The sequence below is a fragment of the Echinops telfairi genome, unplaced genomic scaffold (assembly GCF_000313985.2).
Source record: "Echinops telfairi isolate 266 unplaced genomic scaffold, ASM31398v2 ScPeMD7_2565;HRSCAF=3150, whole genome shotgun sequence".
NCBI classification, from domain to species: Eukaryota; Metazoa; Chordata; class Mammalia; order Afrosoricida; family Tenrecidae; genus Echinops; species Echinops telfairi.
The window spans coordinates 1,542,344-1,563,664 of NW_022106463.1; the positions used below are offsets into that span (position 1 = coordinate 1,542,344).

The 21,321-nt window shown below is 42.6% G+C and overlaps 1 protein-coding gene and 1 pseudogene across 10 annotated transcripts in view; both read right to left on the reverse strand.

Moving 5' to 3' along the window:
* ZDHHC20 (zinc finger DHHC-type palmitoyltransferase 20) overlaps positions 1–16,335 on the reverse strand; it is a 39,338-nt gene extending 23,003 nt beyond the window's left edge. For all 10 annotated transcript variants that reach the window (XM_004714824.3, XM_045293959.1, XM_045293961.1 and 7 more), the window contains exons 1-3: positions 16,315–16,335; positions 6,124–6,227; positions 2,157–2,277 (exon numbers count right to left, since the gene is read on the reverse strand). In XM_004714824.3, the coding sequence (XP_004714881.1) occupies positions 2,157–2,277; positions 6,124–6,195 (193 nt within the window). In that variant the 5' untranslated portion in view covers positions 6,196–6,227; positions 16,315–16,335. The remainder of the gene's footprint in view (positions 1–2,156; positions 2,278–6,123; positions 6,228–16,314) is intronic.
* On the reverse strand, positions 7,395–7,541 carry LOC115870873 (annotated as a pseudogene).
* Positions 16,336–21,321: the final 4,986 nt, after the last annotated feature.

Genomic DNA, 21,321 nt, shown 5'->3' on the forward strand with positions numbered 1-21,321 from the left:
GCTCGTCTCCTCCCCACGACCCTTCTGTAAGGGGATGTCCATTTACCTACAGATGGACTCTGGAGCTCCACTCTGCACTTCCCCTCATTCACAATGATTATTTTTTGTTCTGGGTTTTTGATGCCTGATACCTGATCCTATCAACACCTCGTGATCACACAGGCTGGTGTGCTTCTTCCACATGGGCTTTGTTGCTTCTCAGCTAGATGGCCGCTTGTCCATCCTCAAGCCTTTAAGATCCCAGATGCTACAGCTTTTGATGGCCGGTCACCATCAGCTTTCTTCACCATATTTGCTTATGCACACTCTCTGCCTTCAGCGATTGGTTAATAGAACAAAATGTTTTTGCGTTGAGGGAGTACTTGAGTAGAAGCCCAGTGTCCATCTGCTACCTTAGCACTAAGCCCATAAATACATGTACATAGATCCATTTTCCCATCATCATATACAAATATATTTACCTATGTACATGCCTGCATTTAGACCTCTATAAATAAACTTTGCTTCCTAGTTCTTTCCTCTATTTCCTTTTATTTTCTTCTTGTCCCACTATCATACAGTTTTCATTTGGGTCTCAGCAATTCCTCTCGACCACATTGCCCCTGATCACGACCCACCAAGCCCTCCACAAACTTCTCCCCATGGACTCTATATCACTTGCTGTTCCCCTGTCCCTGGGCTTGTCAACACCCACTTCCTTTCCCCCGCCTCCCCTTCCCCTGTGCACATCCTCCCCCCCCAACCTTTGGTTCCATTGTTCTCCCCTCCCGATTGTTGATCCTGCCCATCTTATCTAGATAGACATGCAGAGACAACAATATGCACAAAAACAAGATAGAAAAACAAAGCAACAAAAGAAAACAAAACAACAAAAACCAACAACAACAAAAAAAGAAAAGCCTGTAAATAGTTCAAGGTCTGTTTGTTGACCTTTAGGCGTATTTTCCAGTCCTGTGTGATGGGTGCCACACCCAGGCCCCACAGTCTATTCATGGTATTCCCTAGGGGCTTCCTTACTCTGCTCCCCTTGCTGTTCTGTTGCACGCTCTTAGTGTTTTGCCTCAGTGTAATGGGATCAGTTAGGGCACAATTCCCGCACTGTGTCTCCAGTGTCGTCCCCTGTAGTGCTATGAGTCAGTGAGGGATGTCACGTCTTGTGGTGAGGCTGGCCCCATGGTCCTCTCTGTGCACTCCATGCTGAGTGGGAATATCGTCCTCAGGGCTTGGTGGGCCCGGATGTGTCCCACTCTCTCCCCCTCCCCCTTCGTTGGCTCCCGTGTGCTCTGATCAGACCTGTCCCTCTCCCGGAGCTGCAGCTTTGGTGCTGTCCTCTGACGTGAATTCCGGGGGGGGGGGGGGGGGTAAGTACAATTTTTTTATCACTCTGATGACTTAAAATATCCACATTCAAACCAGGTTTTCCAAATGATGGTTTATGAAGAATACTACTCAAAAGTTTTAGCAATAAAGGATGAGTCTTTTAAAAATAAAGAGTATGCAGATAAAGAGACTCTCTGGCTGCTGTGAGACCCTTAAGAACATCTCCCCAAATAATATAATTTATAAATTATCAAGGGCTCTTGAGGGAGGCAGAGAGGGGAGGGAAGAAAATGAGGAGCTGATACCAAGAGGTCAAGTAGAAAGAAAATGTTTTTAAAATGATGAAGGCAACAAATGTACAAATGTGCTTGACACAACGGATGGATGGATGGATTGTGGTAAGAGCTGTATGACCAATAAAATTATTTTATACACACACACACACACACACACACACACACACACATCTCCCGCCATATCTGGAACAGACCTAGGCAGAGAGTATATCGAGAAATAAATAACTTGACCAATGTGATATTTTTGTTTCCCAAAGTTTCCTATGGTTTCATCCCATGTTCTAACCTACCCTTGTATTTTATGCACCTGTATCTGAAATCCCAGAATACACACAGGGATTCTGTTCACAGAGATCTTACTTGTAACGACCATCAGATCCACTTCAGAGTCAATATCACGGCAGAAATGAAAAGCCAAAGAATCCTCAACAACTTCACATAAAAATCCCATTTTAATCCCATTTTCCCATGAACGTTTTGAACCCCTCTAGTATTTTATAAAACTATTTGAAAGTAAAGCTTAAGAAGTGTTGTTCTTACTTCTTGAAGCCGAGGTGGTATAGATTGGCAAGTCCCGGGCTGCTCTCCTCAAAATTTCCTGTTGTCTTTCTTGGCTGAATTCCTTTTCATAACGTTCTTTTTCAGAATTGGATAGGTAGAACTATAAAAAGAGAAATAGTACTTTTTTTAAGCCCATGAGATTGCTAACATGCATAGAGAAAGTTTTATCCCAAACAAAACCAAACTACCCAAGATATTTCGTTATATGAAGGCAAATGTGTTTCAAATTAACTTCAAGTGAAATTACACACATTTTAATAAAATGTCATGCCTTTCACAGGAGAAAAATATTTGCTTTGCATCCCACTTGCAATGGCAAACATTATGGGCCAGAAAGCTTTGACTCTTTGTTTTACCTTCATAGTAATAAGACTCAATTTCACCATGACTTGCTATCAGTAAAAGTTTTGGTGCTGGGAGATTACTGTCAAGAGAGTTTTAACTTTTCATTTTTTAAAATAATCATTTTATTAGGGACTCATACAACTCATCACAATCTGTACATACGTCATCTGTGTCCAGCACTTTAGTACATATGTTGACTTCAACATTCTTACGACACCCACTTTCCACTTGAGCCCCTGGTGTCAGCTCATTTCCCCCACCTCCTTCCCCGCTCCCCCTGAACCCTCTGGCATAGAAGAAAGAGCCCTGGGCTGGTCCCAAGCAGTTTACTGAATTTCTTTAGATTGTGTAATTATTGGTGGGAATGGTATTAAAACACAGATCGTCTTCTGAATTCTAGTGCTAACCCAGTATGTGGCCTCTACACTGCTAACCTAGATGAACAAATGCTCTTGTACAGGCAACGACTCTCACCTGCCCAAAACGCCACACTTAACAAGAGAGAAAAAGATCTATCTGGATTACCTAGCTTATAGCTTTGGTTCCCACAAGCAGATCCTGACAACATAAGAAATCCCCAACGACTCAGAAGGGCCGAGGAGCACCATGGCCAAAGGAATGGCCGGAAAGTGGCTGGGAAAGTCTGACATCCTCTGAGCCTGGGGAGTGATTGCCCAAGTCCCTTCCCTAAGCTAATTGAGCACAGCATTTCTGACACACCCACGTGCTGCCAGAATACTGCCAGAGTCAGAAAGATGCCCTTGCTTTGAAAGGTGGCCTACTCTGTTTCTAAGAGCTTCTAACTCACTCTGGGCAGGAACCAGTCTATGCCAGGTTTACAGCGGAGAATAAAAATTCCACGGTCTGAAGTTGTGTCTGGTCTGTGTCAATGTAGAGATTAAGACATGGTGTGCAGTTTGTACCATCACTTTAAGGCCAATTACCATGTGTCTACAGATGATGTGAAGCAGCATTATCTTGTCTTACGGTTTAGTTTATTTACCCCTGAAAACATAAGCCCCCAATAGAGAACATGCCAAGGCTGTTGGGATCAACTCCTAATGCTGACCATGCAGGTAATATGAGATCCAGTCACCTCACTTTGGGGCATTTGCCTAAAAGAAGTACACACATATGTTCCCCCAAAGATACGCCCGAAAATGTTTGCAGCAGCCCAGCAACAGGTGCCCAAATAATTAAGCAATCAGGCCACCTGCTCTCACCAATAGAGCACTAATGGAGAAGCCAGGGACACAGGCCTGTGGATGTGTGACCCATCTATGTAGTGTGAAAAGATCAGGAGGCATCTATGCTCCTGGAAAGCAGGACAGTGGTTTCTTATGGCACGTGCGATGCGTTCAATTATTTAATACGGTTCTTCCAGCCTCTGGACTTTGTTCCTCCTACTAAACAACGCTTGCTGCCCTCGAAGGGTATGATTGTGCCATGATGCAGCTGTGATGGTCCACCATCCTGCTGGGTCTAAAATGAGCCTCCTCGCAGAAGGAGGCTGGAAACTCACTACCAGCAAGAGCCAGATTAGAGCGAGTCCTCTGGACCCTGAAGTTCCTGCGCAGTGAACCTCCTTGGTCCAGGAAGACAGCTGTGACATGAGGAGTGGCAGAGCGGTGGGTTTTCCAGCCCACAGAATTGGGGGGAGAGCGTTGGGGCAGGAGGCTGGCTTGTGGAGAGGGGTGCCCCTGGGCACTTAATTTGGGGAGCTGGGTGCCTTCAGGTTGAGGCTACAGTGGATTGGCATGTCCTTTGGGCATTTATTAGCAGCCCTAAAAGCTACTGTGTCTGTGGCATGTCTTGACTGAACAACTGTATCCTGAGCATTTCTCAACTGAAGTGTATCCTGTTAACTTCTATAATAAACCCCCTAATCATGAGCATTGTCTGTGAGTTATGTGTGACCACTGCAAGGATTTATAGGACCTGGCAGAAAAGCAGAGTGTGCTATGGGAGATGGAGCGGTGTGTAATTAAGGGGCTTACTGGGTCCAAGTCCTGTCCTATTTCTTGAACTGGGTGCTGCTTACACAGGGTGTGTTCACTGTGTGAAAGTCACGTCAGTGTATTTTCATTACAAATTTAAATATTCATATTTTCAAATAATCTGGTCTATCCCTTTGAATGCGTTTACTACGAAGATAAATAAGTATCTCAGCAGCATCAATCATCATCTCATATGCCCCCATACCCACTGAGGTCAAGTTGGTTCCAATTTGTGGTGATTGACTCTCTCTGTCCAGTAGGGCAGGGTAGAGCTGGTTTCCAATGCTGGTAATCCTCCCCAGAGACCATGGCCCTCAGCCACTCTTCAGACCTGAAACACAATTCCCCCTCACCCCATGGCTGAATTTTCAGCCAACCGACAGGCCTATAAGGGGAACAATAACACTTGGGAGGTTCATACACCTTAGAATCATCAACCATTTGAGGTTTGGGGGGGGGAGGGGTAGAGAGACCAGCATTTACCTAAGGAGAAGATTCAAATGGTTAGGAAAGGAGGAGAAATGGCAATGAGAAACAGGGAGGAAGAGGGATACGTGATACCGCAGTGTGGGGATTGCAATCAAGGACATGGAACAAATTGTGCATGGATGGAAAACAGATTTGCTCTGAAACTTTCATTTGATTCACAATAAAAAGCTAGGGGGGAAAAACGTAATGGAAGCAGATGGCCGTGTCTTCTGTGAAGTGGCGGGAGGACTGGAGCCACCAAACGTATGGTGAGCAGCCGAACACTTTAGGGTCAAAGTTTAAGGTGGGCAAAGCTCATGTTTTCCTCACAGTTTCTGAGAACACTGGGGTTTGGAGAGAGAAGTACTACATTAGAGAAAAATGCAACACTCAAGGGACAATCCTATGTCTTGAGACTATGTTCTTAACCTTTGCGTCACACCAGATTTTAGGTGAGGTCTGCTATGTCAAGATAAGAGAATTATTGGTCTTAAAATTTTGCCCACACTCTTCTCCAATGGGAAGAAACACAAGGCTAAAGACCTGTGTTTCCCACAAGTCAAGCACCCTTCCTCAGCTGCACCTATCTGTATGGGGTCTGAGGAAACACGTGGAAACAGTCTACTCCTGTCATTCCGTTCTGTTCTGTCGGGCTCTTTGCTGCAGTGCTATAAAGATGTCGTTAAGATAAGGTGACCAGATTTTAACATTGGTAAAGCGGGACACCATTGATAAAACTCATATCCTGGAGAAATAGCCACATGGCAGCCGAAAACCGTATACCCTAGTTTGTCATGCATTCTTTCCAAAAATCGGGACTTGTAAAAATGCCGTGAGATGCAGGAAAAAATTGTTAAAAATCGGGACTGTCCTGCCAAAAGTGGGATGTCTGGTCACCTTATGTTAAGAAATCACAGCCTGGGAGAACAGCACCCAGGGAGTTCAGTGTTGGGCACGGTGATCGATTAAACGGCATCTGCAGGGCTGGAGCTGAAACCCACTAATGGGGAGGAGGCATTTCATGAATGGAAACAAAGGCATGATATGATGGCAAGTCGTAACAAAGGGGACACTGGGGGAAAAAACAGTTCCATAGTCAGTTACAACATTTGGCAATTTACCAACATTCGATTTACCTCTTTGGAGGGGGAAGCGGGAGACGTGAAAATTGTCATCCAATAGGACCATACAAACATAACAAAGAACATATGGAAAGCCACAAGGTACACAACGGCCTTTCCTGGTAAATAAAAACAAACAACATTTCATTGGATCTTAGCGAACACAGCAAAAAGCAGTACATTAAAACACAATATGTTCAGGCAACTTAATCCACTAAGAAATTTCATTAAAACCAATGGAAAGCATCAAACAGACACATTCCTTCATCTGTGTGAAGCAATATCAGTAATATGAAGAAATATTCTCGTCCTGCACTTAAGGACCATCAGCCTGGTTTATAAGTACAGCTGCCACCTGACCCAAGTCTGAGTTGCATGAAGTTGCTAGGACTTCTTAAAGTTAAAGCAGTGCCTTGACATGTTTTAATTTGTGGTCTTCCTAAATACCAGATTTCAAATATGCCTTACTATCACCAAGGACAGATTCCATCACTGTGAACCAAGAACTATCGAAGTCACCACAGCCATGACTAATGAGTGGATTTGAAAAAGCTCATTTCCTGTTTTTAAAAAAAAGTGTTCTAAATGTTACCCTCTTTTTCAACATAGGTTAACACACACAATTTTTTTCACTCAACACTTTGAATTCCTGCCCTGTTTCTCTAGAGCAGTGGTTCTCAACCTGTGGGTTGCAACCCCTCTGGGGGTCAAACGACCCTTTCACAGGGGTTGCCCAATTCATCACAGTAGCAAAATGAGTTATGAAGTAGCAACGAAAATAACTTTATGGTTGGGGATCACCACAACATGAGGAACTGTATTAAAGGGTCGTGTCATTAGGAAGGTTGAGAACCACTGTCCTAGAGGATTAATATACGGTAACACTGCAACCTCTTTCACCTCCTAATCTTAACCATGGAGTTAATGGGTAGGGCCTGTCACGTGGCTTCTCTATGTGGAAGAAGTGGTCTGGTTGCCAGGTGAAACGAGAACACACCCAGGGAAACAAATAGAAGCAAACATACACATTGGAAATTGGATTCAATTTTAAAGTTTTTAGCTCAAAATTTACTTCTTCCATGATGGCTTTCTCTATTATTGTGAGAATTCATTACCCTTTCATATTGTGCTCCTCTAATAATTTGTTTCCATATCAACCAAAACCCTTACTTAGTTAAGATTAGCTGCTTAATCACACTGCCATCAAGGCGATTCTGACTCACAGCAACCCTGTAAGGCAGGGTAGAACTGCTCCTGTGGGGTTCCCCCTGGCCCCCCACCCTGGCCAGGGGAGAGCGTGAATGCAGTTCCCCACTACTACATATTATGCAGTCAAGTTTCCCACATTGGAGAAATCGCAGGGGTCAGCACATTTAGAGTGCAATGGAGAAGCCTAGCCCCTGATCATGGTATCTCCCCTGCCAGGTAAGTATCTCTTGTGGGTTTCTGAGGTTGTAACTCTTTAAGGGAGTATAGCATCCCTAAGAGTGGCTGGTGGTTTTGAACTGCTGACCGTGTGGTTAGGAGCCCAACACTTAATTCACTACACCATCAGAGCTCCTGGATGCGTAATACTGATGCACCAATGCATGCAAAACACTGAGAACAGTACCTGCTACATAACCAGTGAAAACCCAACTCACTGCCATCGAGTTGATGCCACTCATAGTTGCCACCCTATGAGACATGGTAGAACTGCCCCATGAGTTTCCAAGACTGTAACTCTTTATGGGAGTTGAAAGCCATGTCTTTTGCCCAAAGAGTGGCTGGTGGTTTCGAACTGCTGACCTTTTGGATAGCAGTCCAATGTGTAACCATGATGTCATCAGGGTACCTGCTACATAATAGTGCTCAACAAACATTGGCTGTTACCATTAATACTCTCAGAACATCTTAATTTCCTCTTGCCAAAATTTGTTTCTTTTTGTGCATTCTCAAATTTAAAGTCTGTCCAAGTTTTCAATGGCTTACAGTGACATGAGAAACATTAAGTGTGTCATGCATTGTGGTGTATTAAGTACATGGACAAAGCTAATATATACATATCGAATAATGTTCAATTCAAAGTATTGTCTTTGGGTTGAGATTATTTTTCCTTAGACTTTTAGTTTAAAGCTGTTCCTTTAATATAATTTGATAAAATGGATACTTTTTGGTTGGACTCATTTTCCTTTGGGATGGTCCATGCAAGCCCCAAAGTCTTCCCTTTCCTCCGAGAACAAAACCACCATCCACACAGCTGACCCCGGTGACTCTCCTCATGCTTCACACTTAAATCCGTACAAGTACTCGCACTGCCAATTTTCTAGACTTCTTTGGAAATGAGCTCATCGGTCCCATTGCCAGGGCAATACTGGTCCATCCTTACATGTCTCCTTTGGATTGCTGCAATCAATGCGGCGCCTTTCTCTTCGGGCTCTCTTACTTGTAATGCACTGTGATGGCCAATGTAATGTACTGCAGATACGAGGGGGTACCCAAAAGAATTGGCATTGTGCTGGGTGGAGCAGAGCTTTAGTAGTACAATTTTTTCCTGCTAGGGGAGCATCGAGCAACTTGCTCTAGGTTAGTGCACCCAGTGGTGTCACCTGGGAAGGTTCTCTTTGGTCACAGTGAATATTTTTGTAAAATCAGTTTTGCTCGAACCTCATTTTTTTGTGATGGCCAATTTAGAGAACAGCCTGTGGCTGTAAAATTTTGTTTCCTGCTCAGGGAAAAACGCTGCAGAAACTGCTGTGATGCTGAACACAGCTTACAAGGACAGTGCTATGGGGAAAACTCCAGTGTACGAGTGGTTTTCTCCTTTTAAAAAAAGTGAAATGTTGATGACAAACCTCGTTCTGAATGTCCATCAACTTCCCAAATGGGCAAAAATGCTGACATATAGGGTATTTGGATTTTGTTCAACCAGGCTAGACTGTTAATCAACCTTTCTATTTAGAGATTCTGAAAAGATAGCATAACAGTGTGTGACAAAAATGGCCTGCTTTGTGGCAGACGGAACTGGTTTTGCCACCACGACAACGCACCTGCTCACACAGCCATCTCAGTACGCCAGTTTTTGGCAAAAAACAGCATGCCTCTCTTGCCTTACACACCTTACTCTGCTGACCTCACTCCGTGTGACTTCTTTTTTTTTCTTTGAATGAAGAGGGACATGAAAGGACAGCGATTTGAAGATGTAGAAGAGGCGAAGAAAAAAAATGAGGGAGGTGCTGTCAGCCATTGAAACAGATGAGTTTGAAAAATATTTCCAAGGCTGGTCCGATGGTAGTGGGTTATCAGAACGTATTAACATTAGTATCACTATAGTTGGTATACAAACCCCCAATGCTGAATTTGACTGGCTAAAAAAAACCAAACAAACAAGAGAGAGAAATGTCTCCAAGAATAGAAACGCAGATTTGACAAATGTATTAAGTGTAAGGGAAGGAAGGTCCTTTGAAGGTGATAAGGTTGTTTTGTAAAAAAAAAAAGGTAAATACATAGCTTTGAAAAAAATATTCTAGCCTTTTTTGGTACCCCCTCGTAATTTCCCTTTGCCCTTGGCTGTGAATTTCTGGTAGCTAACTCTGTCAGCAAGACTAATGTGTTCTAAAACTATGGAACTTCACAGGCGGCCTGGTCAGGTGAGCACTGGACTGCTAATCACAAAGTGGACAGTTCAAACCCAGCAGCCACTCTGATGGAGAAAGATGAGGCTATCTGTTCCAATAAGGATTTGCAGCTTTGGAAACCCCACAGAGGTGGCCATGAGCCAGACTTATTATTACTGTTCTGACAGTTGACTGTAGCTTCAACAATGGGTTCAGGCATAGGAGCAACAGTGAGGCTGGTGCAGGAGCGGGTGGGGTTTTTGTTCTGTTGTGCACAGGGTCACTAGGAGTCACACTGACTAGGGTCACCTAGCAACAACCACAACCACTCTGTCCCTGGGCAGCACTTTGTAGTGTGAGACATATGTACTTGTGCTATGAGTCAAAGTCCACTCGACTACCACAACTAGCAACAACAGAATGCAAGCACCATTCCCGCCTTTGCCAGACTGGACAAATTCCTTCCTTGTTTCTAAACCTATCCTCAAACAATCGTTAGGTATTCTTTCAGCTTGCATGGGTGAAAACAGCAGCTCAGAGAGTGAATCGTCTTGCCCAAGGCCACTTAGCACAAAATGTGAAGCCAGGATTCAAACCCACATTTGATTGGTAGCAAAATCCAAGCTTCTTGTCCCATGTCATACTTAAAAACGCATCTTCCTTTACTTCCTTAGCCAACCACTTGACGGTCACACCCTCCCCTTCTGAGCCAGGAACTGATATAATGCTAGCCACAACTTCCGCATTTGAGGCAACCTCTGCCCTGTTCTCTTCCGTTGAAAATTCTGGGTTTCTCAAAATCGGTTCTTTTCCATGCTGTCAGCAGCCTCCATGCCAAACACAGGGCCCACTCAAAGGGCTCCTTATCCCCCTTGATTCCTCCTTGACCTCTGATCACACACAGGTTCCTTGTCGTTAGCTGACACTGAGTTGGCCCCAACTCACTGTGACCGTAGACCGACCTATTCCGGTCCTGCATCCATCTTCTCCATGCCCTGACACGTGTAAACCCACTGTTGAGGCTCCCGAGTCATATTCTGAGTACCTTCCAACCGGGGTCTCACGTGCTAACACCACACTGGGTACTGTTCTATTGTAAATCGGATTCATTGGCTAATGTTCTGCAGCAGGATGCCAGGCCTTTTTACCCCCCTCTGCATTGCTTTGTAAGCTTCACTGAAACCAGTCCAAAGTGAAATGACCCTGCTGGTATTTCACGTGCCCAAGGCATAGCTGCCAGCAGCACAGCCACATGCCAACAGTCACAGGAAGACATACTGTCCTTGACCCAGACATCCGACTCCTAGGTCTGGGTAAACCTTCCCTCCTTTCAACAGCCGCCACCATTACTCGTGAAAAGTTTTCAGATGACGGTGACCTGGCCTCCGGGATAAAGTCCAGCACTGGGACATCCCGGAATCTCCCGGCTTCACTAGCTCAGATGGCTCATCTCGAGCTGGACACTCAGTTCTTGTACTTCACCGCTAGCTGAGCCCCCGCCTTCTTCTGCACAGATGCTGCTTTAGGCCTCCCCCTCCTCTTCTTAAAAACTCTAATCCCGCCCAGAACCCAGCGCTTGGGAAATGTCACCTCTGCCGTCACTAGCACTTTGCAAAGTCCCTTCCTCCGTCTTTTCTTTCAGTGCACACGATCCCACCCTATGGTGGGAATTGACCTGATGACGATGAGTTTGAGGGTGTTGGGTTGTTGATGGTGGCCTCCTGCCAATCTTGTTGGCTCTTGTATGGATCTGGAAATGTTTATGGCCAAAAGCAAAAGTGAAGATGGTAGAATTATGGGTGCTTCTAAGTACATTTAAAATATAAACTTTTACGTTTAAAACACATTATTTTTTGCGTTTGTCATGGATTTAGGGATCAGAGAAAAGCACACTCTTGGGCCAGGGTGCAGTGGGAGGGAACTTTGCGTCAGAGGCCAAGAAACTGCAGGTCCCGGACTCTATGAGGAGCCTTGGTAGTGCAGTAGGCTAAGCACTCACCAGCCAACCAGAAAGGTCTACGGTTCAAACCGAGCGGCCGGCCGCTCCAAGGGAGAAAGATGGGCAGTTGCTTGGGTGAAAACGACTGCCCTGGGAAGCCTATGGTGCAGCTCTCCGGAGCTGTAACAGGCGACTGACGGCAGTGCCGTCTGTAGGCATTCCTTTGATTGGTTCTTAGGACTGTGCTTTGTCCATTGAACTCTCTTTTCTCAATCTTCTTCTGTATTGCTTTCTCCTCTGCACTTTTTCAAACATTCATCCTGTTGATTTACATGTTTGTCTTTATTCCTTGAGACCTATAACCCAAACTTGGTACCATCAAGTCAATTTGGACTCATAATGGCCTTATAGGGCAGAGCAGAACTGCTCCTGTGGGTTTCTGAGACTATAACTCTTTCTGGGGGCGGAAAGCCTCATCCTTCTCCTGCAGAGCAGCTCGTGGGTTTTGAACTGTTGACCCTGCTGTTCTCAGTCCAACACCTAACACACAACCCACTCCGTCACTAGGCCTCCTTCCCTGAGACCAGGACAGCAATTTGTGTGCCCCTGGCACTTGCCCAATACAAATGAAAAGAACACAGAAGCATTCAGTAATTCATGCTTATGAAATATGTTAAGTAATGACTGAAGTGAGGCCTGGGGATTCCTGGTGTTCCCATAACCTTTCAGGGTCACTTTTTATATAACATGAAGACTGAATTTCTCTTTTCCCCTCTCATTCCCTCAGAAGTGTCGACAGTAGAGTTTCCAGATGAAAGATGACTGAGGTGGAAAGCAAATATGAGAATCTTGTCTTTTATTCAGCCTCACAGAAAAGTGATATATATATATATATATGTATGAGCTCCTAATAAAATGATTTTTAAAAAAACCAGTTAAAAAAAAGCGATATATAAAAATATAAAATGGTACTTTTCTCAGTAAACAGTTTTTTTGGTGGGGAAGAAGGATCGTTATTTTTCATAAGAAATGTTAGGTGTTAACATGTGCTGGCTGTTAAACATTTTATTACATAACTATTTTAATATTTTTCTCAGTTTTCGTTCACACGAGATCTATCCACAGATAGAGCCCACGTAAATGAAGTAACATACTTCTCATTGGGCTCCTCCATGTAAAGGGGCCCTAAGGTTAGAGAGTTTGAGGGCCTCATCTTTTCCTCTCAGCCGAGGGTCTAACAACATCTAAAGTCGAATCTGCTAGCCATTCCCTTGGTACCTCTAAGGTGCCTTGGTGGCGCAGTAGAGCAAAGCAGGGCTGCGGGCGGAAACCTCCAGCGGTTCTGTCTGCTCCTGTGGAGATGGAGAGCCTGGGAAACCCGCAGGGGCAGTGCTAGCCTGTCCTCCATCAGGACTGACTTGACAACACTGAGTGTGCGCTTTGGCTTCCGGTACCTTTCTTCCTGAGTTAAGGGGAAAGTGGAGAAGGCCTATAAGAAAGCGCTGAAATGTACACAAGGCCAGCGGCCTCTCCCTTCTTCTGTTTTGCTTTGGCAAAGCCTGCTGGAGGCTCAGTCCCCACTGCTCCCCCTGTTGCAATGACAACAGGGAGGTGACCCTACAGCGTTATCACCACCCAGCTCATTTCCTTACTTATAATCTTATTTGGCCTTCAGATCCGATCAAGTGCGTCACCTCTCATCTATGTACTCTTGCACAGCGATGGGATGAACTATCGCCTTGAACTACTCTACACTTCTTAATCATTTAGTTACTTATGACTAAGGAGAAACAATATACTCAGAATATTTTTCAAAATATACTTTTATAATATTTCTGTTTTCCAGGAGACAGAAAACAAAATGGTTATTTGTTTTTTAAAAATCTTAACTGTTAACAAAAGAATAAAGTGAAACTATATTGCCAGAAAAATAGTTATATTTAACAGGTGGTTAATTATTATACTACATTGAGTAAGGAGTAATAGAACAGATACTGCTTTTAACTACATTAATCTAATTGGTAATAGGCAAACTCCTGGTCACATATGCACGCTAATAGAGCCCTAGGAGTTGGCATTGACTTCCTGGCAGTGAGTTTGAGTGTTTGATACATGTTATAAATTATGGGTTAGTTACAAGTAATATTGAAAAGCAAAATCTAAACCGTGCAAATTAATTCAAAACTGAATGAGGAAATTACTAATAAGTCAAAACAGGAGCCCTAGTGGCATAATGAGATACGTAATGAGCTGCCAACCACAAAGTTCACAGTTCGAATCCAGAAGTCAATGTGAGAGAGGAGGATGAAGCTTTCTACTCCCATGAAGAGTTATAGTTTCAGAAACCCACGGTGGTAATTCTACCCTGCCTTACAGAGTCGTTTATGAGTTGGAACTGACTCGATGGCTGGGAGTTTGGTTTGGTTTGGGTATAAATTTTTAAAAAACCAAAACTGTACTAAATACCACTTATAACTTAAGCGCGAAGCAAGCCCATACAATATTTCATGTAAGAATTGCAAGAGATCATGATATAAAGTAAAAGGACTTTTACTAGAATTTTTGTAATTCTTTGCTCCTTGTATTTACATTGTCAATATAAGAAAATGGTTTTCAGTTAAAGGAAAAAAAAACAAGCCTGACAATGTTGAGTCTTCATTTATCCTGTTACTAGGAAATTAGATTCTATGGCAAACTTGAGATTTATATGCTTGATTATCTCCCATAGGAATAAAACATTCATTAATAATGTCCAGATGCCCAGCTCATTAAAGCTGGTTCAGTTAAAAAAGAACAAGAAAAAAAGTGACGGGGAAATACATGTGGACGAAGGCCCCGGTGAGGCCCCTTTGACTATGGACAAGTGAGGTGAATAGCCTTGCTGTCATGCAGAATGCACTGCAAATGGATTGTTGCAGATGCAGGTAGGTTAAAATTCAGCACCCTATCATTTGATCTCCCTTCTGATCCATTCAAATTTGTTCTAGTTTTTAGTATTTTCTGCTTTCTTTTCAATGGAGGTTTTAATGTTTTACTTTGCTATTGTTTTTAGCTTTTTTTTTTTCATTAATGTCTTTCTAAGGCAGGTAACTCTATAGACAGTAAATGGATCAATGGTTCCTTGGGGGTATGTGAGAAACAGAAAGATTTCTCCCAAGTTGTCTCCCCCAAATATATGCCAAACTTAGCTGCTTGCTACACATGGTAAATGACTATACTTGGAGGTCAACAAAAGTAGGTCAGAGGTTATTCTCCCTAAGGATTATATCAGCCATCTAGAGCAATCAGACTGTATAGTCTGTCCTACCCTGAGTAGGGTTCACTCCTTTCTGATAAGGATAGTATTAGATTGTTTCCCTGAATGAAAGCCCAGGGAGGTCAAGCCCACTCAATGGTGACCGGTGACCAAGGTTAGTCCGCTATCATGAATCTAGGGTCCATCCATCTTGTCATATGTATACCCTTAGTCCCTTCCCTTCCTATCATGTGTACACCCTTAATTCACCTCCCTCCTATTGCCTATTGTACAGCCTCTTCCTGTGACATGTGTGGTTACCTGTAATCATGCCCCTAAGTATATACAGGCCTTGGTCAGAAATAAAGAGGATATGTCTCTCCGCCCTTCTCCTCCTCCCATGCTGTGCGTGGACCTGGCTGTTGAGATCATGGCCATCCAGGAGGTGAGCATGCTACCATGAAACGTGTCTGACGCCTTTATTTTACTCTCTTTTCTACCTCTCCCATTCTCTATGGCTTTATTATAATCTTTATATATCTCAACAGTACAATTGCACTTAATGAAACCATGATTAGTTGTGGGGGGCTGGCTACCCTCACAAGGGTATGTCAGGGGAGATTGGGGGGAAATGAGAAGTTAATATCAATGAGTACGAGAAAAAAGAAAATGTTCTAAAAGTGATTGTGGTGATGACTATACAACTCTCCTTGATGTGACTGAACTGTTGAATTGTATGATATGTGAATTATATGCCAATAAACTGTTGGGGAAAAAATAATCTGTAGCTGTTTTAGAAATTCTCTGGATTTTTGTAGAAAGAGCAAGATTTTGTTTTTAAAACTGGATGTCAATGGACTTCTGAAATTTCTTTCTATTGAAGAGAAAGTTTGAGAAATGTTTCCCTATAGTCAGTCTTTTTTGACAAATCATCATAAAAATTTTAATTCCCTTCCAAAATGCACTAATAATTCAACTTACAAATTTCCAGCCTTGCTATTTTATTTCATGCTGCAATTAGTAAAATGTTTTTTAACACAGGTAGAAAGCGGGAAGCAAAATTGGTATAGTAGGAGAATATAAATGCCTAAGTGATTAGACTCCATTTAAACAAAAGCTTTTCTGAGTAAAATAATTCTTTTCTCAAGGGCTTCCAGTTAGAACTAATTTTAAAACACTCCAAATCCTGAAGAGCATAAAACAGAAACATGTGCATAAACATACACAAAGAAGTTTCACATTCAAAAATAATTGCTATTTCCATTTATAGAAATAACACGATGTGAATGTACTGAATATATGACAATAAAACCAAACTACTTATTTTAATTACTTGATTTTTAAAGTATTTTTCGCCCTGAAAAAACACATAGAAAAGTGGCTGGCAATTAAGATACCATAAATAAGCTACATAAATTAAATTAAAAGTGCCTTACTGTTTTCTCCATTTCCAGACATTGTAACTAGAACAGAAGCAAAAAGAAAAAACAATGATTAAATAAATTTCATAACTATTTTGTACATAAAATTTTATTTCAGATGAGTACTCATCTGAATTTCATTTTACATGAGAACAAAATTTAGTGATAAAATGTAAACACACAAAAAATCTCAACCCACTAAATTGCTAAAATTCATTCTTATTAAAAAACAAAAAATTCCGTCTTCTTTATCATTAACATTATCACCACATTTAGCATTTCTCCCAGGCCTTTAAGGGTTTCACTGATGTTATCGCTGTGATGTTTTCTTTCTTTCTTTTTAAAATAATTTTACTGGGGGCTCTTACAACTCCTATAACATTCCATACATCAACTGTATCAAGCATATTTGTACATATGTTGCCATCATCATTTTCTAAACATTTACTTTCTATTGGAGCCCTTGGTATCAGCTCCTCTTTTTTCCCTTCCCTCACCCCATGAGATATTTCCTTAGCTCTTTCCTTAATGTTACTTACAGAGTCAAAAAGATGCTCTTTCATGGTATTCATAGTTATTTAACTATGTGATGTACTACCCTCCGGTTTGCAAAAGCTATCCTCAGCACCAACAGTATTTCCCTCTTTGGAAAAAAATAGAGGCACTAATAAAAATTAAGCAAGAAAAGAAAAGTATCCAAAATGGGAAAAGAGAAGTAAAATTATCGTTTTCACAGATAACATGATTCTATACATAGGAAACTCTAAATAATCTACACGGAAGCTACTAGAATTAATAAATGAGTTTGACAAAGTATTAAACTACAAGGTCAAGACACAAACTAGTCATTTTTCTATATACCAGCAATAAACAATCTGGAAAAAAAATTAAGTAGATAATTCTAAATAGAATTCAATAGAATAAAAAACAGGAATAAATTTAACTATGATGGTGAAAGACTTTTACACGGAAACTGTGAAACATTGTTGAAAGAAATTGTAAAAGATCTAAGCAAAGGGAAGGATATTCTGTGTACATGGTCTGGAAGAGTTATTAATACTCCGAAATGCCAGTGCTGTCCAGAGCAATCTACAGACTTAATGTAAAATCCCCATCAAAATTCTAGCAACCTCCTTTATGGAAGAAATGAAATCTGCAAATGTATATGGAATTAGAGAGGTCCCTGGGTAGCCAAAGTACTCTTGAAAAAGTAGAAAAACTCACATTTCTCATTTTGAAAACATACTATAAAACTTTAGTAGGAAAAAAAATTAGTAATTAAAACAGCTTGGTACAGGCATAGAAACAGACATATACACCAACAGAATAGGATTTAGGGCCCAGAACTAAACCCATCCATCTATAGTCAAATGATTTTTGACAGATGTGCTGAATCTCCTCCAGGAGGAAAGAACAGTATGTTCAATAAGTGATGTTAGTCTCCACATGCAAAAGGATAAAGCTGACCCACAACTCACACACTATCTAACCTTAACTCAAGATGAGTAAGTAAATGCAACAGAAAACCTAAGTCATAGGATTCTTAGAAACAACAAACATCGTGCTCGTGTCTCAGGACCTGGTTTCTGACAATGGATCCGTGGATATGACACCAAAAGCATCAGCAACAGAAGCAGAAACAGGTAAGTTCGACCTCATCAAAGCGGAAACTTCTGCGAATCAAAGGACTTGCATAACAAAGTAAAGCAGCAACCTACAGATTGGGACTGCTATCAGTAAGGGCTTATTATTCAGTATACAAAGTGTGGTAGTTATATAAACTGGTGTCCATTTAAGAGGATTACGAGTGAAGGGGTGGAGTCTGGCTGCCAATCAAAATATAACCAATGAGGCCTCTGTGTGGCCATGGCCTTCTCCTGAGAATTCTGGGAACTCCGTTATTTCCTCCGTGGAGGTGGGAGACATTTCTCTCTCTCTCTCTGCTCACTCCCTTGGAGACCCTCTACTGACAAGACACAAGGCTGACTTCCTGCGAGCCAGCCCTGAGGAGAACCACAGGACCTACCCTGATGCAACCCTGTGAACTGGAGGAGCCACATGGAGACCCTGCCCACACTGAGACGCTTACAACGCCACTGGATCCAAAGACTTCCCACCCACTGGCCTGTGATCGTCCTGCACTCGGCATCATTGCATGTGTTTCGTGAGTCTGAAGACAACTTTATACATTGGTATCGGGCATATGAGCTAATTTTGGACTTATGCGCTTGGACTGGACTGGGCTGGAATGTTTCCTCAATATTTATCTGCTCTTGTATATAAACCTCTTTCTTGTACACATATGAGTCTCTATGAATTTGTTTTTCTAGTCTACCTGGACTAACACAGAAAGTACGCAAAGATCGTCTACAACTTAACAACAAAAACATAAACAGCTCAATCAAAACACAGACAAAGAACATGCTTACTCTTCTTAGCTAAGAAGAAAGACAAATGAGCAATGGGTGCTTGAAAAGAAACTCAATGTCATTACCCATGAAGACAATGCAACCAAAATCACAATGAAAGACACTTCACGTTAGGATGACTCGGACCAGGAAACAAGGAGTGGTGGCGAGGACATGGAGAAACTGGGACCCCGTCCACTGCTGGTGGGGCTGTTAAGTGGGGCAGGCACAATGGAAAAAAGTTTGACAGCTCTTTATCGTCTGGTAAACATAAAACTGAGGCTGTAAGTAAGTCTTTCTTTACAGGAAAAAAAAGCCTCATCCACACCCCCCAGCTGCCCTGCGGAGTAGCCGGTGGCTTTAGCGCCCAACACTGAATTCACTATGCCACCAGGGCTCCCTCTTGATATACAGAGGATCACTCTATGGACTCAACAATTCTCTCCTCCTAGGCTTATACCTCAAAGGAATGAAAGCAAACATACCAATAAACTCTGGCACACCAATGGTCATTGCAACCCTGTATGTGATAGCCAGTGGGTGGAGACCATCTGAAAACCCTTCACAGGCTGAATGGCTACACAGAAGGTGGTACCTACATCAAATGGAATATTACTACGACACAGAGAGTAATACGGCCCTTATGCATGTCAGGAATTGGATGAACTTGGAAACATTCTGCTGCGGGAAGTAAATCACAACAGGATAGAGCTGGTGTGATCTCACTTAAATAGGCCAATGCAGGAGACCAGAGTGTATTAGTGGTTAGGGAGGGGAGGAAGAAGGAAAGGGGAAGTTGTTGCGTAAAGGAGCCTGCATTTCTGTTAAGAGTGATGAAAACATTTGTACACAAAAAGTCATAAAGCTTGCACAAGATGAGGGCCCTAACATGTCACTGAATTGGACATCTAAGAAATGGTCAACTGGCAAATGCTTTCTTCACATATGTTTTTGCCACAGTTAAAAAACAACCACCACCACCACCAAGAAAGAAACCTGCTGGAAGAATCGAAGCTTGCTTTTTCTTGGAACACTCAAATTTTCAAAAAATTAGACTAAGCACCGTACAGGGCTGAATAGAACTACCTCATTGGAGTTCCTAGGTTGTAAACTTTACAGAGAAAACAAACAACAACAAAGCAATGTCAGAGGAGACTCTGAACTTGATCTAGAATGTAGAACAAGGAAAGCAAAGGAAAGCGCTGTGGAGGAAATGTCAAGAGCAGCTGGTGAAGAGAAAGTGAAGTACCACAATGCGATGCGCAAAGACATGGAGTTAGACAGCCAACAGGGAGACACGCTCGGCACTTATGAAGGTGAAAGAACTGAAGAAAAACATCAAGCCTCAAGTCGCAATATTGGAATATTATATGGACAAAATGTAAACAGTGCAGGAAGCATCAAAAGAAGATGGAAGGAATGCACACATCTCTGTAGCACAAGCAACTCTGTGAAATCCAACCATTTCAAGGCAGAGCATATGATCAAGAAACAGTGATGTTTAAAGGAAGAAATCCAGTCACCTGACGTCACTGAATGATCAGTTTTCATTTTACTTTGGGATCCACAATCAACACTCACGGAGTGGCAGCCACAAAACCAAATGATGCATTATGTTAGGTAAATCTGTTGCACAAGACCTCTTTCCAGGGTTAAAGAACAAATACATTACATTAAGGATTGACACACATCTCCCCAAATTAGTCTATGAATCCACATGATTGCCTACACTGTAGATAAGCTGGTCTCTTTGCTGACCCCGCCACTTTGAGCAAGGACAGAAGACACAAATTCAAAAGAGACAGTCCTTCAGACTGACAAATGGCTCATAGAATTCACAGCGATTACCTGTACAGATAGCTACTGATCTACTATAACCAGAAAGGATTTAAACAAAGAGACTCATAGAGCGAGGTCCAGATGGGGCCCTAGCTCAGGCTCAGTGTCCCCAGGGTTGTACAATCCTCGCAAGGGCATAGATGTCCTTCTCCACCCAGGACGTCAACAGACTTCCATACTCAAAGCCTTTGATGGACCTTATTGTGTTAGACAGAACAAAGGGTTGGCAATGGAAGGCATGCTAACGCACAGGGAGATGAGGCACGCTTCCCCTGTGCCTCCCAGTACGAGGAGGATGAAGTGCAGTGTTAGAGATGGAGACAGTGAGGGGCTGAGGGTGGGCAAAGATAGGATGCTCACACCTCCCCCACAAGGCCGAGTGCAACCTTGGTTTCTGGCAACAGGGCATAGAAGTGAAGGTACTTGGGAAGAAGAGGTCCCCTACAGAAAGCCAGCCAATAGCAGATGACTCACTGGAAAGGCAGCCAATGGTGGGTGGTCTGCAATTATCAGTTTAAATAAAAAGCTGGCTGTTCATTCTGTTAGGTAGCCAGAATAGGGATTAAGGGAGGTTGTCTCCCCAATTCTTGTAGAGGGCCACAACAAAGGGGTTGGAAAGAAATCAGGTACACTAATTAGACACCTCTGGAAAGACCCAAACTGAGCATGCTAGATATAAGACCCCTAGACCCAGGGGGGAGGCCCACCTAGGAGCACAGACAAGGCCCAGTCACATGACATCACCCAGGTAGCCTTCTTTGGCTTAGAGATTTTG